General features: G+C 59.3%; 1 protein-coding gene across 2 annotated transcripts; it reads left to right on the plus strand.

Moving 5' to 3' along the window:
• The first annotated feature begins 142 nt into the window (after positions 1 to 142).
• Positions 143 to 9,165, plus strand: TOB2 (transducer of ERBB2, 2). 2 transcript variants are annotated; one of them, XM_037513470.2, is made up of 2 exons: positions 143 to 190; positions 5,368 to 9,165. In XM_037513470.2, the coding sequence occupies exon 2, from the start codon at positions 5,464 to 5,466 to the stop codon at positions 6,499 to 6,501; it is 1,038 nt and encodes a 345-aa protein (XP_037369367.1). In that variant the 5' UTR covers positions 143 to 190; positions 5,368 to 5,463; the 3' UTR covers positions 6,502 to 9,165. The 2 variants fall into 2 exon arrangements, with proteins under 2 accessions (XP_037369367.1, XP_037369368.1); XM_037513471.2 differs by lacking the exon at positions 143 to 190 and adding an exon at positions 2,044 to 2,424.
• The last annotated feature ends 7,999 nt before the right edge of the window (positions 9,166 to 17,164 follow it).

Raw genomic sequence — 17,164 nt, forward strand, 5'->3', positions numbered from 1 at the left:
AAGCTGACAATTACTGTCGCGAGGGTCGCCCCCCGCAGCCCCGCCGGACCCCGCGGCCGAGAGCGCGCCTCGGCCCGGCCCGGCGACCCCCGCCCGCGCCAGGAAGGAGAGCGACCCCCGCCCGCGCCAGGCCGCCCTGGAGCGAGAAGCCGCCGCGGCCCGCACAGCGCCCGGCCGCCGCGGAGATCGAGTGAGTGAGTGGGGGGCGTGCGCGCGGGGGACCCCGAGACCCGACAGGCCCGGCGCCTCCCCCGCCCCCGCCCCACTCGGGCTGCCCGCTGGTGCTGGATGCTCGGGGGGCCGCCGCGCCCCCCGCCCCGGCCAGCCTCCGCCTTCCCCTCCGACCCCTGCGCCCCCCTCCCCGCCTCACGCTCGCGCGCCTCCTGGGGTCCCCGGATCCCCTTCTCCCACTTCCAAGCGTGACCCCCTCCGGGGGGTGCATTTCCTCCCTCCCGCCGTCCTCAGCCCTTCATCTTCAGAGGCCGGCTGGCTGGTCCGGCCTCACCGCAGAAGCCCAGCCCCGCCGTCGCGGACCGAGCCCCAGGAAGGACGGGAGTCCGGGCCTTGTTTTTCTGCTGCTCTTCCCGTGCGGGGGGGGCAGTAATTAGTGGGGTTTATTTCTGGCTCCGGAGCCTGCGATGAAGGTGGACAGCCCCTTTTGGACCGGTCAGTGGGCGGTGGCTGTCCTCGGGCCGCCGAGCCAGGAGTCACCATCTTAGCCGAGCGCGTTCTCCCCTGCGGGCCGCGGGGAGCGCGGGGAGGGGAGCCCCAGATCGCTCCAGCCCGTCGGTGCCGCCGGGGCGAGCCGGGCGCCTCCGTGGCCTTCCCTGCTGCCCGGAGGGCGGGCCGTGCCCTTGACCGGGCGGGCCGGGAGGGCGGGGGCCGCCGGCAGCCCCCCCACCCCGGGGCCGAAGCCCGCGCGCGGGTCCCACCTGGGGCTCTCGCTCCCACGTCCCCCCCCCCCCCCGCCTCGGGAGAGGGCCCCTCACCTTCGCCTTCCTGCAGAAAAGCACTCCTGGGGCGCCTGCCCCGCCCCTACTGAGAAGAGGGGAGAAGCCGAGTGGGAGGGAGGACGGGAGCGAGCCGGGGAGTCCGGCGGCGGGGCCAGCGCGGGAGGCGCCGCCGCGGTATCAGGGCCCCGCCGTTACCCGTGCCGGGCTTGGGAGAGGGGGAGCCTCGGGGCCCCCTGGTCGCCCGGCCGCTGCTGGCCGCGGGGCCGGGGCCGAGCCGCTGGCGGAGAGTGAAAAGGCGCTTTTCTCCCCGAGCGCGGCCCGCGCAGCCCCAGCCGGGACCGCCCGGCCGCGGCACGGCCTCGGCGGCTGGGGGAGCCGGGGCGCCCCTCTCCGCCGGCCCGCGCCTCCCCCAGACAAACTCGGCAGCCGCGGGAGACGGGGAGGGGAGGGGGGAGGGGAGGGGGTTCGGCTGCTGGGCGGGCGGGCGGGCGGGCGGGGCGCTGCCCCCGGAGAGCCGCCCTGGCGGCCAGGGTTTCTGTAGAGTGTGGTGGGCGGTGGGCGGGGGAGGGGCGCGCCCGCCACAGTGCGCATGTGCGTCGGAAACTTTTCCTCGCTCCTGACCCTGGGCGGCTCTCCTTACCAGGCATGCGCCTTGCTGGCCCGGCCTTCGCAAAGAATGCTGGGAGCTGCAGTGCTCTGAGAAAGTAGGTCACTTGCTCCAGCCTGAGCGCGAGGCGGCTGAGGACTACGATTCCCAGGGTACCGAGCGCGCCTGCTCGCCCCCGGCCTCCCCGCCGACGTTGGGGTCTTCCTGGCTCCGGAGGCGCCTGGCGTGCCCTAGCAAGGGCCCTGTTGTGTGAAGGAACCTTGTCCACCCTGGGCTGGCACAGCCCCTGTTTGGGGGAGACGGTGTGAGATTCTGGGCGGGGTAGGCACGAGTCCTCGAAGCCCCAGCCACACCCGCCTGCCCTGGCCGCTGCCTGCCAGGCGGCGGGGCGGGGCGGGGCCGCGGAGCCCTGGCTCTCCCGGGCAGGCGCGGCGGGCCTGGCTTGTGACAGCCGCTGGCCTTGCTCGCAGGGGGGACCCTTCTCCCCGACCACCCGCCCCCCGCGCATTCGAATCCTGTCGTGCTCCACGCTGGGCGCTTTGGGTGTTCAGGCTCGCGTTGCCCGAGTGTCTCTACAGGTACTCGTGGCCTGGGCCTGGACGCGCTCCTTCGCCACTAGCCCCTCTTTCTATGTTAAAACTCATCCTTTTCTTTAAAAACCTTCCTTCGCGTTCTTGTCACAAGGTCTCTGTAGTCTGTATTATATACCTTCTGCGACAGCCCCCTTCCAGCTTCAAGCCGTCTTTCCTCCACTCTCTTTGCCGCTTCTCAAGTATTTGTTCTTTAAAACACACATCAGCCCGAGGGACCTGAACCCAGGATTAGTTTTGCTACTGGAAGTGAACACGTGAAGGGGGATAAGATGTAAGTGAAATTGGACAGAATTTGCTCTCACGTTTGCACCTCTTTAGTATATGGACAAAAGGTAGGTTTTGTTCTTGTAGCCCACCCCACCGCCCTTTTTGCCTTTCTGGTCATTTGCCTTCTGAGTTAGGGTTGGAAACAACAGTGAAAGCCTTTTGCTGCTCTTAAATCTGTTGTTCCTTTCCAGGGGTAGTTATACCAAGCTTTCCAGTCTTAACCACCTTCTGTGAATATTTTATCTATAAGCTCTAGGGTTTGCCTGTGACCTTTAAAAACTTTTTAGCAGGGCCTCCTCTGGTGGCGCAGGCGGTTGAGCGCGGCGCTGTGGCGCTGTCTGCGGCCTCTTCTGCGCTGGTTCGATCCCCGCTGTCCAGGCGAGGGTCCCACATGGGGCAGCAGACCTCTCCTGGCTGCCGGCTGCTCCCCTCAGCAGTGTATTTCAGTCAGTCTGCCTGTTCTGTTCCCCACTCTGTCTCTGGTGAGTCCTCTCACCCTCCCACGCATCTGGCCTGTACCCCGGGTCTTATATAAATAAATACATCTTTTAAAAAAACTTTTTAGCAAATTCACTTTGTGGTCACTCCTCTCTTTAGTTAAAGACAACACAGCGCCAGTGGTTTCATCTTTCCTGTTGCATAAGCTACTTGAAGTGAAAATTAGAGCCTGCGCTGATAGAGCAGAAATTCTCATTCTGGTTGTCCGGCATTTTTGTGCTGTTCCACCCCACAGCCATCTGGCCTGGCCTGTTCTCTGATTAAAGAGGCAAAGGTGGCATTTATCCACTTCCTTATTTGTGCTGCAGCATCACTGAGGTGTGCACTGGTGCGCAGCTTTGGATCGCTTACGCCGCAGAAGCATTGAGCTAGTCGGGGCCCATGGCGGAAGTTCTATTGTATTTTGGGGTGGGAGGTTTATTTTCCAGTGACTTTGATCTGCATTGAAAATGTTCTTATTTTGAAGTTGGATTGTTTGGGGTGGTTAATGTGAAAAGCAGTTCTTCAGCAAAGCCTGCAGAGGCCTAGAAAGGCAGGAGCCCTCTGGCCTAGCAGCGTGCCGACAGGTCTCGTGCTGCCCTGTGTTGTGTGAGTCTGTTTTGCTGTTCCCACTGTCAGGAATGAGTGCCAACTTTGTTCATCACCTTAGTGCTGTACCTCGATACACCTCTAGTGGACCACTGTGGCCCTTTCAAACCTGCTCTTGAGGGGAGGCTGACCCAATCCTCATGACACAAGGCTCCTCATTCTTGCTACCATTCTTCTCTTTAGTCCTGGAAGCACTCTGGAGTCGCTCTGTGGTCACCTTAGACAGTTGAAGACACTGGGATGAGTCTGTATTGGAGGCAGGAGTAGAGGGGAGACAAGGTCTCTTGAACCCTGTGGAGGAGTTGGAAGAGATGACGGTCAAGGCCTCTCAGTTGACAGCCCAGGCTACCCTGTCTGTCTCCTCAGCCCTGAAATGAGGGTGGGATTAGGCCCAGCCACTGTGCATGATGCTGCAGGCAGATCGCTGTCCTCATGTTGAGATCTTGGCCTGAGGATTCAGTCTCAAATGCCCTTAAGAGCCACAGCACCAGCCCCGAGAACTGCAAGGTGTGTGTTGGGCAGGTATTCCGAGAGCTTCAGGCCTGGCTCTAAAGGAATGGTAACAAAAACCAGCCCCAGGCCTTCGACTGGACAGAGGATGCCCTCGATGGGCCTTGCCTTTGTGCTGAGCCCTGTAGTTCAGCTTCGCCCAGGAGCCTGGCCGGGACCTTGTCCTGGCCCTGCCTGCCCTCCGAGGTGGCCAGTTCAGCTCCGTTCTCCCAGCGTCAGCCTGGAGCTGCCCTTGAGGAGAAAGTGAGATTAGGGTTGCTGACCTCGGGCCCTCCCAGATCATCTTGAGACATGAAGCTGGCCCGGACCTTGGGGGTAGACCTTTTTGACCTCTGTGGGATCTGGCTGTGAGCGAATCCCAAAATAACAATCTGAGTGTTTATCTTGGGCTGCCTCCTCTCCAGGGATTCCAAGCATTTGGCAAATTGGACCCAGCACCGAGGACAGGTGGTCACACAGTCCCTGGGAGACTGAGTGATGATGGTCCCCAGCTGGAGGCTGTAGGGGATGGAAAATTTCCCCTCTGCCCCTCTCATCACTGACATGCTTCCCGGGAACTGCAGGCCAACCAGTGCTGCTTTTAACACTTCCGTTGGCCTGGAAGACCCTGCTTTCCTCGCCTTCCTCTGCTTCCTTGGGGAGTCTCCCCACCCCAGCCCCGTCAGCGGTTCCCTGTTGGTCCACACCGCTGCTTGTGACGGGGCTTGGCTTCCCCCAGGGGCCATGCTTTTGACGCCATCCTTGGAGATGGAGGGATGTGAGCACCTCAGTTACCCTGCAGGTCTGAAACTACTCCTGCAGGCCAGGGAACCCAGAGGACAAACGGAATGTGACTGCCGTTTGAGCCCCCGCTGGTACTGCCTGCTCAGTGACCTGTATCCCTTTCCATTTACGGGGACAACTAGAGATGGTAAACTTATGTCTCGGCCTGTGGCATGGTGGGAGCGCGACTTCACCAAGATGATTGGAGAGACAGGTTAGCAAGAGCCGCCCCCTCTCCAGCTGAATTAGGGGCTCAGTGGTTTTGGTCAGGTTGGCACAGTGACCTGAATTCTCGGAGTGGTGGTGCACAGTACCCCTGGTTCTTCCGAAGTACTTTAAAATGATAGCCACTGACTTTGCTGGCTGAGGGCCAGCTGCAGGGTAAGGCAGCGTGTCTTCAGGCTAACACAGTCTTCCCGGTGCTGGAAGTCAAGGCTCCAAAAAGCATGTCTTGCCCGTAGTCTCGCAGTTTAGCTGGTCGCTGGTGGAGCAGAAATGGGCCCTGGGTCCGTGTTGGCTCTGCTGTCTGTCCTTGGCCGTGATCCCCTGGTTTTCTGCATCCACTCACCATCCCCTCTCTTGTTCCCAGGGCTATCCGGATCCCAAAGCTGCCTCCGCACGTCTCCCGACGCTGCCCTGGGCTTCCGCACGTGCCCTGCACTGACTCGCTGCCTGGGAGAGGACCATGCAGCTGGAGATCAAAGTGGCCCTGAACTTCATCATCTCCTACTTGTACAACAAGCTGCCCCGGCGCCGGGCAGACCTGTTTGGGGAGGAGCTAGAGCGACTCTTGAAGAAGAAGTACGAAGGCCACTGGTACCCTGACAGGCCGCTGAAGGGCTCCGGCTTCCGCTGTGTCCACATCGGTGAGCTCGTGGACCCCGTGGTGGAGCTGGCTGCCAAGCGGAGTGGCCTGGCAGTGGAAGATGTGCGGGCCAATGTGCCTGAGGAGCTGAGCGTCTGGATCGACCCTTTCGAGGTGTCCTACCAGATCGGGGAGAAGGGGCCCGTGAAAGTGCTGTACCTGGGTGACGGCGAGGGCTGCGTGGCCCCAGAGCTGGACAAGGAGATCAAGAGCAGCTTCAACCCGGAGGCGCAGGTGTTTGTGCCCATTGGCAGCCAGGATAGCTCCTTGGCCAGCTCCCCGTCGCCCTCCTTTGGCCAGTCCCCCAGCCCCACCTTCATCCCCCGCTCTGCCCAGCCCATCACCTTCACCACGGCCTCCTTCGCTGCCACCAAGTTCGGCTCCACCAAGATGAAAAAGGGGGGTGGGGCAGCGAGTGGGGGTGGTGTGGCCAACGGCGGGGCGGGTGGCCAGCAGCCCCCGCAGCAGCAGCCTCGCCTGGCCCGCTCTCCCACCAACAACCTGCTGAAGCACAAGAGCCTCTCTCTGTCTATGCACTCGCTGAACTTCATCGCGCCCACGCCAGCGCCTCAGTCCCAGCTCTCGCCCAACGCCAAGGAGTTTGTGTACAACGGCAGTGGCTCCCCCAGCCTCTTCTTTGACGGGGCCGATGGCCAGGGCAGTGGCGCCCCGGCCCCCTTCGGGGGCAGTGGGGCTGGCACCTCCAACAGCAGCAGCTTTGACGTGGCCCAGGTATTCGGAGGCAGCGCCAACAGCCTCTTCCTGGAGAAGACCCCCTTCGTGGAAGGCCTCAGCTACAACCTGAACACCATGCAGTACCCCAGCCAGCCCTTCCAGCCCGTCGTGCTGGCCAACTGACCGCGCCTGCCTGCAGGGCCAGAAGCACCCAAGACCACAGAGAAAGAGAAAGGAAAGGAAAGGCCAAAAAGAGAGGAAAAGAAAAATATACGAAAAGATTCCCGGTCGTCTTACTCTCACTGCTAGAAAGAGATGCAGCCCAGGCATGGAGTGGGAGCGGCTCCTGGAGCACCATCGAGTTTGACTCACCCCCTGCTGCGTTCCTGCCTGCCTCCGATTTATTTGGTTGATTTGGGTTTTATATTTTTTTTTACATGTAGTTTTCTATATAACATCTTTAATTAGTGGCTTCCTGTGCTAAGAATGGTCCAGATGTGAATTGCTGCTCCCTGCTGCCTCCCTCCCTCCTCCACACCGCCCCGCTGGGGATCGGTGTGTCCAGCTCCAGGGAAGGACGAGCTGCAGCTGGGGCCTGGTCCTCCCCAGAGCAGGGCGGGCTGCCCTGGGTCACTGCCTCTGTCACCTTATCCTCTCAAAGCCATCCAACCTCAGCAGGCCCTCGGGCCCTGCCACCCAGATAGGTCTGACCCCGACCCCAACCCCCACTCTCAGGCCTGGGCCGCGGGGAGCTGCTGGCTGGCTGCTGGCCATTGGACTCGCTCTCCCTAAGCTGACGTCTGTGGCTCTAGTGGGTTCCTTTCATCTCGGTCCTGTGGCCCTTCACTACCGTCCCCGCCGGCCCATGCTTTGTGGCCCTGGAGATCATCATTCATACATATGGCCTCTCTCGTGGAGCCTCTTCTTCGGGCTTCCTGTTGTGGGTCGGGTGGGGCGTGCGTGTGCGTGTGTGTATGTGTGCGTGCACACGCGCGCGCACACAAGTATGTCTGTCCAAGGTTTGCTGTCCTGTTTTAGAGGATTCCAAGCCATGTGAAACTTCCCCTCTGGATGTGATTCGGGGTTGCAGCAAGTGCTTACTAGGCGTGAGCTTGGAGTTGGGCCGGGCTGTCCGTCAGTCCTGCGGTGGGTCCGTGTGGTGGAGCGAGATGACGACTGAGCCTGAGACACTCCCGGGAAGGCACTGCAGGAGGAACCGGTCTCCAGACCGTGATGGGATCTGCACTTTTGTTAGTTTTTGACCAAAAAGGAGGGGGTCGTGTAACTGAGGGGCTGCTAAGGATACCCCAACCTCCAATGCCTAAGAGAAGCCCCTGGGCTCAGACTCCCCTGGTGTGAGATCTTGGCCCAGAGCGGGAGCCTGGGTCAGTGCCTGTGGCAGGCAACCCTGAGCCTCAAGTTGAAACCTGGTCTGGGGGTGGCAGGTGCTGTTCCAGTACCTTTTGCCCCTGCCTCCTTGAGCACCCCTTGGCACCTCCTACCGTTCCCTCTCCATGCACTGCCCACCCCTGCCGCGCCCTCGCTGCGCTGCTGCGAGGCCGCCGGTGGTGGCTGGGCTGTAGAGGAGCGCCAGGACCCCACCTCCCCCGGCAGAGAAGTGCCCCGCTTCCACACCGTGATGCTTGGCAAGTGGGGCGTGGGACACCAGGTCGCCCGTCACCAGAAGTTACCAAAGTCCTTGGCACCCCGCCCCCTCCACCTCCCCAGTGACCCTGTGTGGGCAACTGCTGGGACAGTGGGTCCCACCTGAACAGACACTGCCAGCCTGCTCCTGCGGTGGCTCCAGCTCTACCTCCCCCACAGGGCAAGGCCCTGGCTCCGCCTGGCACCATCTGTCCCTAGACTTCTCAGGGGCCAGCTCAGTCTGGGGCGCCCTCCCCCTTCGGCTCCCACCCAGGTGACCGGCCCAGGCGGGTGGCTGCTCTCCGGAGAAGACTGGATGCTGCCTGGCGGCCCTTCCTGCCGCCTCCCCCCGCCCGCACACAGGTACCCGCCCGAACCCCGGTTGGCTTGAGTCTCACCACATGCAGGGAGGGGGAGATGGGCCCCTGGCGTCTTGAAATATGAAGAAAGTGTGTTCAGGAGCGTGACTCCATGCCGGGCCCTCGCGCTCGGTGCCGTCTGTCGTCTCAGATCTTGGCATTTTTTGCTTCCATTTTATTTTTTTTAAGAAAACAAAAACAGAAATCTGCACTAATTTACCTGGTTTCGTAGGAAAATTTTTTTTTATTTTTTACATTTTTTGGTGTCCGTTTGTATTGAATAATTTGCTACATTTGTAAGATGTAAGAGGTATATATAATATATGTATATTTCTAACGTAAAAACGTAATTTTTTTCTTTTCAAGATTTTTTCTTAAAAAGAGGAGAGAAACAGATATTTTTTCAGGAAAAACAAACTTTAAAATAAAAAAAGGAGAATAAAACCCTTTTCTCCCCGGCCCCCATCCTCTCTCTGTTACCCTCTTTCCCAGGAACAAATCAAAAGGGTGGATCGTCTTGTAAAGAATGTAAACTTCTAGTCCAGAATGATGTATTTTTCTCAATGCAGTGAGCGATAGAGTCTCTAGTGTGACCCCCAGGAGGGGCCGGGGGGCCTTGAGGCGGCGCGGAGAGGAGCTCGGGAGCGGGGCGGGGAGCCCGCTTCTCTCGTGAAGGAGGAATACAATCAGGCGTTTTGTATTCAGAAAGTTGTGCAATATTTTGGAATGGGACATTGGTGTGTTTAGAGATTTAGTTTAAAAACAAAACAAAAAGATTGATCAAATCTGTACAGTTTATATTGTTCCAGATTTTTTTAAGTTTGTATTAAAAGCATGATATATAATAGCCTTCTGCTGCCTCTGGCCTGGCTTTGTTTCTGGGGGGCCCCTTTTGGTTGGGATGTCCCTGCGGGCTTCCAGAAATCACTGGTCATCCTCCCCTGACCCTGGCGGGCCTGTGTCACGGCCCCGCCCCCCACAGGACGCCTCAGTGCCCACTCCCAAGGGCCCCCTCCCCCCTGGAGCCCGCTCCCCCATGGCACTTCCTCAGTTCCTTAGGCTTGTTTATGCACTTGACAAACCCCCACGAGTACCCAGGAAGCACGGATTCCTGGAAAGCCTCGGGGATCGGCCCCCAGCCGGCCCTAGGTCTGGTATTTGCTGCTAGAACCTCAGAAGTGTGCAGGGGTAAGGAGCCCAGCTAAGTCAGGTTCCGACCAAAACCCTGGCGCTTGGATACCCAGCCCTCCCCACCCCCGGGCTAGCAGCGAGAAGGCCCTGAGGTTTTGATGAATGTCACCAGGGTGGGGGGTCGCCTCGGGCCCCTCACACCCCAAACAGGCCAAACTTATCCTCCCCTACCCAAACTTGTGAATTGGGCCTAGAAACTCTCCAGCCAAACAGCCAATCTCCACACGGGATCCCAGGAGCCCTGGACGCCTGACCTGCTGAGCAGAGGGAGGCCCGGCCTGCCCAAGGCTGCTCCCAGGGCTCTCACTTCCTCCGTCCTGCCAGGTGAGGCCCAGCCCAACTCTCCACACTTGTGTAAGGACTGTCTGCCCACCTGTGGGCCCTCAACACTCATTCCTCTTGGTTACTATAAATGAGCCGGCATGGGGCCTGCCGCCAGAGGTAGCCATGGCCACCGCTCCCACTCCCCGTCAGCTGAAGGGCTACAGGGGCCGAGACTGCCCTCCCAGCCTGCCTCCCGGCTGAGGAAATGGCAACTCGGACTTGAACAGGCCCGCACTGTCCAGCACAAGCCTGGGAAAGGTTCCTTCTTCACATGGCCGTGCCTCCCTCTCACCAGCAGCTCTCCTGCCCTAAAGGGGTGGAGTTGGAGACCTGGGTGTAAGGGGTGCCTCGGGGTCCCTATCCTGCAACAGAGGAAGAACAAACTCTGCAGTTCCTCAGTTGCTTAGGCTTGTTTATTCACTTGACAAACCCCCACGAGTACCCAGTCTTTTCTGGGGGCTGAGGGGAGAGCAGTTATCAGGCAGGTGTGTACAGAGGGCCGGAGAGGCCAGAAAGGGGTAGCAGACAGCTGGCTGAGGGGAGAGTAAGGCCCAGGGAACCTGCCTGGGAAGAGCCTGGACTCTGCTCTCTGAGAGGAGCCTCCACTCCTGTCCCTGCCGCTCCCGGCCAAGGGCCTCAAGCAAGCACTCCACCTACTCCGGCGCCTCAGTTCCCTGCCCTCTGAAAGGGGGAGAAGTAGTGCTCCCACTTGTTAAAATGAAATAATGAATGGAAAGTGCTGAGCCTGGTGACTGACCCAGAGAAAACAAGTATCATTTTCATCATCAAGGCCATTATCGTCCACCCTCCAACGCCACGCGTCAGCCCAGCGCCCGGAGCTTCCTTGCATCAGCAAACAGGTCGAAACCCAACCTCCAGCAACAGGACCAGTTTGGGGGCGGGAGAGGAAACTCCAGGCTCAGAGCAAGGCCGGGCCCCGCTCTGGCCCCACCAAGGTGGGGGGCTGCCATGGCATGCGAGTCAGCACCCGCACAGCGTGCTCTCCTGGGACAGGGGCTGGGATGGGACAGACCTCTGTTTCTGTCCCGAAACCTCCTGGGATTTTCTCCTGGAAAGCAGACAGGCGGCTGGGGTGAGTCATGGCGAAGGGAGAACCCCACTTCCTTCATCATCGCTGCCTAAGTCAGCACCCGCCTGTCCATGGGCCAAGGGGACACCACTGCCTGGCCCCTGCCAGGGCACCTCCCCTGAGTGAGTCAGGGGGTGTGGGGCCCACTCTCATTCTCCCTGGGCCTGGCCAGTTTGGCCTGGTTCTGCCCAGACAGGGCCTGTGGACAGGCTGGGAGCAGCCAACAAGTCTCCAAGCCCCTGGGCAACAGGAACCACCGCTGATCTGCAGCCGAGTTTGAATTTGAGGAGTTTCTCTGCCAGCAAGAGCAGCAGGCCCTTGGTCATTGTGGCAGCCAGCCCTCCAGGTCCCAAATACCCTCGACATCTGTCCAGCTGTGTGACAAGGGACATGGGGCTGGGCCCCCACCCAGATAGGCCTCTCAGACTGGTCCCTGGGCCAGCACCTCTTCCTGCCTCACTGGGCCCCAACCCCTGGTGGGGACTCTGGGGAGCCCTGTGCTGTGACACCTTTACCAGGGAAGGGCAGAAAGTCAGGGGAGCTGAGCCCTCCCCAGCAGGCAGGGACAGGGTCACATGGCTACAGGCTGAGGCTCGGATCAGAATTCCACAGGGCTACAGAGGCTGGGTGAAGAGGCCCAGCCCAGTGTTGGGGCAACCACATGCAGGGCAGGCAGATTCATTGGTGATTTGGGCAAATGGGTAAGGAATCTTGGAGCCCTCAATAGATTTGGCAGGCTAATTTAAATTTTTGCATAGGGGGCCTCCCTGCTGGCACAAGGGGTGAAGACGCATCCTATGAAGCTGTCCGCAGCCACCGCAGCACGAGTTCGATCCCCAGCCAGGGAGCTGCCCACATGGCACAGCAGAACTCTCCTGACTCACCCGCTGCTCCCCTCAGCAGTGTGTTTCAGTCAGTCTGCCTGTTCTGCTCCCCGTTCTGTCTCTGGTCTCTAGTGAATCCTCCCCCCCCCACCTCTGGCCTGTTCCCCAGTTCTTGTATGCATAAATAAATCTTTTAAAAAAATTTGCATAGAAGGACTGGGGTTAGGCCAAAGATGAAGTGGGGGGGGAGGGATGGTAGTGAGAGGATTCACCAGAGCGGGGCAGAACAGGTGGATAAGTGGGTGAAATAGGAGAGGTCTGTGCCATATGTGGGTCAGCTCCCCGGCTGGGGTGGAACTCAGGCCATAGTGGTGGAATCACTAAGACTTAGCTGCTAGGCCACGGGGCGGGGGAGGGGGGGTGTAGGGGGGGCAGGCGCCCACTTAACAGGCTTGTAATGCTGTAGCAGAAACTGGATACACAAGCAGAGAGCAGGCAGGGAAGCCGGCAGCAGGAAGGCAGGCAGCAGCCAAGCCTCCCAACCCCTCGCTCTCCGCCCTTTCTCTCCGGCTCCCTCTCCCAGTCTCCCAATGACCTCTCTGCCGGGAGCCTGTACTTACATGTCCCTGCACCCGGAGATCTCAACTTCTCCGCCCAGGGTCTGTGCTCTGCCCCGAGCTCACCCTCCCAGGCGCCATTGCAGTAACATACTACCACGTGCGGGCGGCCAAGCCCGGAGGAAAACAAGGCCGCAGGTGGCAGCCTTAGAGGCTAGAGGTGGGAGGAAGATCAAGCCCGAGCACCCCATTTTCCCTACACCGGCTTCGCCCTGGTGGAGGCCCCCTGCGCAAAAATTTAAATAAAAAAGCCTGTCAAATGTCAAATCTATCCGGCTCAAGGTTCCTTACCCACTTGCCCAAATCACCAGTGTGGACGCTGCGCCAGCGCGGCCGGCGGGACGAAAAGGCCAACAGCACACAAAACCCCGCTCTCCTGAAGACGACGTGCTACGAGCACAAGCAGCTCAGAGACGACAGACCAGGACGCGAGGACGCGCCGTGGGGACAAACCCGTGATGGCGGCCGGTGGCCACGGGGAAGGGGAACTCACCAAGGAGGGGGCTTTCGGCTGCCATGGGAGTTCCAGACCCCCGAGAGGAGCAGCGGCGAGAGCAGCCGAGAGGCCAGCGCGGCCCTCCGAGGCTGAGCGCCGGGTCCACGAGGCTCCCTGGCTTCCCGCCCTGCGGCACGAGCGTGGCTGCCCGGGCCGGGGGCGTGGGCGCGGGCACGCAGGCCTGTGGTGATGGACACCGGCCCCGAGCGCGGGCACCTGAGCCTAGAGGAGCGGGGCAGGGCGGCGAGGACCACGCTGAGGCGAGAGATGGAGACTGAGAGATGGAGAGAGTGGAGATGGGGCCCGGCCCGGCCACGCCTGTGCGCCTGGTTCCCCGCGAGCGTTAAAGGCCTGAAAAAGCCACCGAGCTCCCCGGGACCCTCTCGGTCTGGCCGAATGGACGGTGAACCTGGCCTGGTGCTGGGCCCAGGGTGAGGCAGCACAACAGGGCAGGGAAGGAAAGGGCGGCAGGAAACAGACGGGCTGGGGAGAGGTGGGAGGCGGAAATCCTTAGAGCCGTGCGGCGGGCGTGGGCCTGATGGCGGGCCCGGGAGGGCTCGGATTGGACCTGAATGTGAGCGTTGCCTCTCACACACGGGGCGGCCAGAGTGAGCGCTCACACTCAGTCTACAAGCCTCCCACGGTCCCTCCTTTGTGCCAGGTCCTGGCACAGGCCTGCTGCGCCGGGAGGTGCTTCTGGAGGAGGAAGAGCAGGGAAGAGACCTCGTTCTTGGACGTCTACACCAAACACACAACACCTGTGGCCAGCTCCGTGGCCAAAGGAGGCCCAGGGAGGCCCTGCCCAGCCCAGGAAGGCTCTTCAGGGCTGACAGAAGCCAAGGGCCTCAGGGTGGGCCAGTGTTTTGCAACCATCCCACGCCAAGTAGGTTCACCGTCAGTTCTAGCGATGTGAAGAATTTGGGGGCCCTTGGCATCATTTTCACAGGGTTAATGGTAAGCAGGAAACAAGCCAGCAGCGATGCAGCGATGTGAGCCCCCTGCGCACCCCCATGCACTCTTTCCTCTGGGCTTTCTCTGGCTCTCGGCTCTCCCTCTCCCAGGTGTTCCATTGCTGAGCATCGCCGCCCTTACTTCCCTGACCTCTAGGCTCAGGTGTGCACACTTGCACACACACACCTGTGCTCAGGTGTCCATAATCACACGCATGTCCTGCACCCACGTGCCCTCTATGTAAACAAGATCAAGGCCACAGGTGATGGCCACAGAGGCCAATGGCGCAAAAGCCTAACCAACTTCATTTACCTACAGCTAGTAAGCCGGCACCAGCATTGAGGGGGCAACAGGGGCCAGCAGAGGCTTGAGAAGGGCAGAGGTGGGAGGAGGAAGCTGCAGGTGTAGCTGGGCCCTTCGAGAGGCCACAGAGACTCCAGAAGGCTGACACGTACACTCCTAATAGCGTAGAAAATCTTTATGATCTTGAGCTAGGTAAAGATTTCTTAGAGGGGGCTTCCAGGTGGTGCAGGGGGTTAAGACGCAGCACTATGAAGCAATCCGCAGCCCCTGCAGCACGAGTTCGATCCCTGGCCAGGGAGATACCCACATGGCACAGCAGACCTCTCCTGTCTCCCCGCTGCTCCCATCAGCAGTGTATTTCAGTGGATCCAACTGTTCTGCTCCCCACTCTCTGGTGAATCCTCTCATCCCCCCGTCGCAACACCACTTCCCCCCCACACCTACCCGCCAGTTCTATGCAAAAAAAAAAAAAAAAAAAAAGCCACAGGCAGGGAGAAAAGAAAATATTTGCAAATTGGGTATCTGATCAAGAGACTTGTATCCAGAATCATGAAAGAACTTTCAAAACTCAGTGATAAGAAAAGAATACAAAAAATGGACAAAGGGACCTCCCTGGTGGCGCAGGCAATTGAGCGCAGCGCTATGAAGCTGCCCGCAGCCTCTGCAGCGCCGGTTTGATCCTGGCTGGCCGGCGAGGGTCCCACATGGAGCAACAGACCTCTCCTGGCTCGCCCACTGCTCCCCTCAGCAGTGTGTTTCATCAGTCTGCTTGTTCTGTTCCCTGCTCTGTCTCTGGTGAATCCTCTCACCCTCCCGCGCATCTGGCCTGTACCCCGGCTCTTGTATAAATAAATAAATAAATAAACAAATCTTTAAAAAAAAAATGGAGAAAGATGTGACAGATACTTCACAAAGGAAGAGCACCAACGGTAAGTGAGCACAGGAACCGCACTCAGCTGCACACAGCGTTAGGAAAATGCAGGTGGCACCTGCGGTCAGCACCCCTGGGAAACAGCTTTATTTTATTTTTTTTTAAATAATAAATTTTATTTTTATATTCCCCATACAATTGCAACCACCCCAGGAAAACAGCTTTAAAGAGACCCCCCCAGCAAGTGCCAGAGGAGAGGTGGGGTCTCAGCAGCGCTGAGCTAGTGGGACGTGGGATGTGGTCGCACCACTTTGGAAAATAACCTGAAGCTTCTTTAAGGGTTAAGCACACACCTAAGGTGCGCTCCCGCCATATTGCACCCCGAGTCCCAGCTGCACGCACAGAAAATAAGCGCCACACAAAGACGGGCACACAGAGTCCACAGTAGACTTTTTTGTTAGCTTAGAACTGGAAACAAACTAAACGCCCTTCAGTGGGTGAGTGGCTGAACCCTGGACACCCACAGTGTGGAAAACTATTCAGCAAAAAAGAGGAAGGAACTACTGATACCTGCAGTATTATTTTACAATCAAAATAATAACTGAGTGAAACCCCGACACCCTCCCCCTAAAGATACATGCTATAAATGGTTGAACCCATTTGTAGAAAAATTCCAGAAAATGCAAACTAATGATAAATTAGCGGTTGTCTAGGGACAGAAGAGGAGGAGAGCGAGGGACAAAAAAGAGAAGTAAGGGCCTCCCTGGTGGCCTCGGGGTTAAGCCTCAGCGCTCTCACCACTGCGGCCTGCGTTCAATGCATGGCCAGGGAGCTACCCGCATGGCGCAGCAGACCTCTCCCATCTCCCCTCAGCAGTGTGTTTCAATAGATCTGCCTGTTCTGTTCCCCACTTTGTCCCTGGTGAATCCTCTCACCCCCACACCGCTGGCCTACACCCCAGCTCTTGTATGCATAAATAAATGTTAAAAAAAAAGGAATTAAGGAAACTTTGGGGTGATGGATATATTCATTATCTTGGCAGTACAGTATGTCAAATATATCAAATTATAATGTACGGTTAGTTGTCAGTTATTCCTCAATAAACCCGTTTACAAAAACAGAACAGGAAGCAGCACAGAGGCGTCCGTCGTAAGGACTGAAAGGCTCTAGCACTCAGCTGTCCCCTCCACAGACACACGTGGCCTCCTGCGCGCTCCGTGACCTTGCTCTTGGCGGCGGAGGTGCCGCACGCACGAGATGAGGCCCTGGCTTCTCCAGGCTCACGACAAACACGCTGTGCGGGGAATCTGCAGGGCGTCTGACCAGGTGCCCTTGGAGAGCGCGGGGGTGGACTGGGCGGGTGGCAGTGAAACTAAGGCCAGAGGCATCCCTCCTGCTCCAGTGGCCTCCCTGCCTCCCCCAGACCACTCTCCCGGCTGTCCCTGCGCAAGCCCCCTTCCTGCTCCCCGGTGGAGTGGCAGCCGGGCTGTGCGGCTCTCAGGGATCCAGACCTCTCTGCGGCTCAGCTCTCTTAAGCCGTGCAGCGGGGAGACCGGGCTGCGCCCAGCTCACATGGCCAAGGGCCCCAACGCAGACGGCCATTCCCTTCCTACGGAGGCCTTTCCCATTGGCTCAGTTGGCATTTGGGGACAGGCAGAGTAGAAATGCCCAGGACAGGAAAACAGTCATCTCAGGAGCCCAATTGGCTTCCCCCAAGTGGCAGCCTGGCAAGCTTCCCTTGGGAACTTGGCTGGGCTCCTGGAGAGAGGGCATGGGCTGGAGCAGGAGGCAGTGAGGCTAGAGGAGCTGAGGCCTGTCCTGGCCTCGGGGAGGGTAGCTCTGGCCTCCTGTTTGTGCCAGGCTGGGGACAGGCCATGCTGGCCAGAGGCCCAGAAGGGCGGGGCAGGAGGTCAGTGGCCATGGTGGGGGGAAGGTGGCTTGGCCCGCTCTCTGGACAAAATGTCCTGGACTTCTCCATGGCTTGGCTGGGTGACAGGGAACAGTGGCTGGCAGAGGGCATGGGCAGCCAGCCTAGGGGGGGCGGTGAGGGGAGCAGCCCAAGCTGAGCAAAGGGCTTGTTCTTACAACCCATCCAGGCACCTCAGGCAAGAAAAGGACCAGATTACCTGAGAGAGAGGCAGGAGGCCTGGTACCCAATGGGGACTTCAGCGATGCC

The sequence above is a fragment of the Talpa occidentalis genome, unplaced genomic scaffold, assembly GCF_014898055.3.
Source record: "Talpa occidentalis isolate TD23 unplaced genomic scaffold, MPIMG_talOcc4v2.1 talOcc4.16, whole genome shotgun sequence".
Lineage (NCBI taxonomy): Eukaryota > Metazoa > Chordata > Mammalia > Eulipotyphla > Talpidae > Talpa > Talpa occidentalis.

Excerpts from the sequence above, each read along its gene's own strand:
- TOB2 (XM_037513470.2), top strand. The coding sequence starts at position 5,464 with ATGCAGCTGGAGATCAAAGTGGCCCTGAACTTCATCATCTCCTACTTG.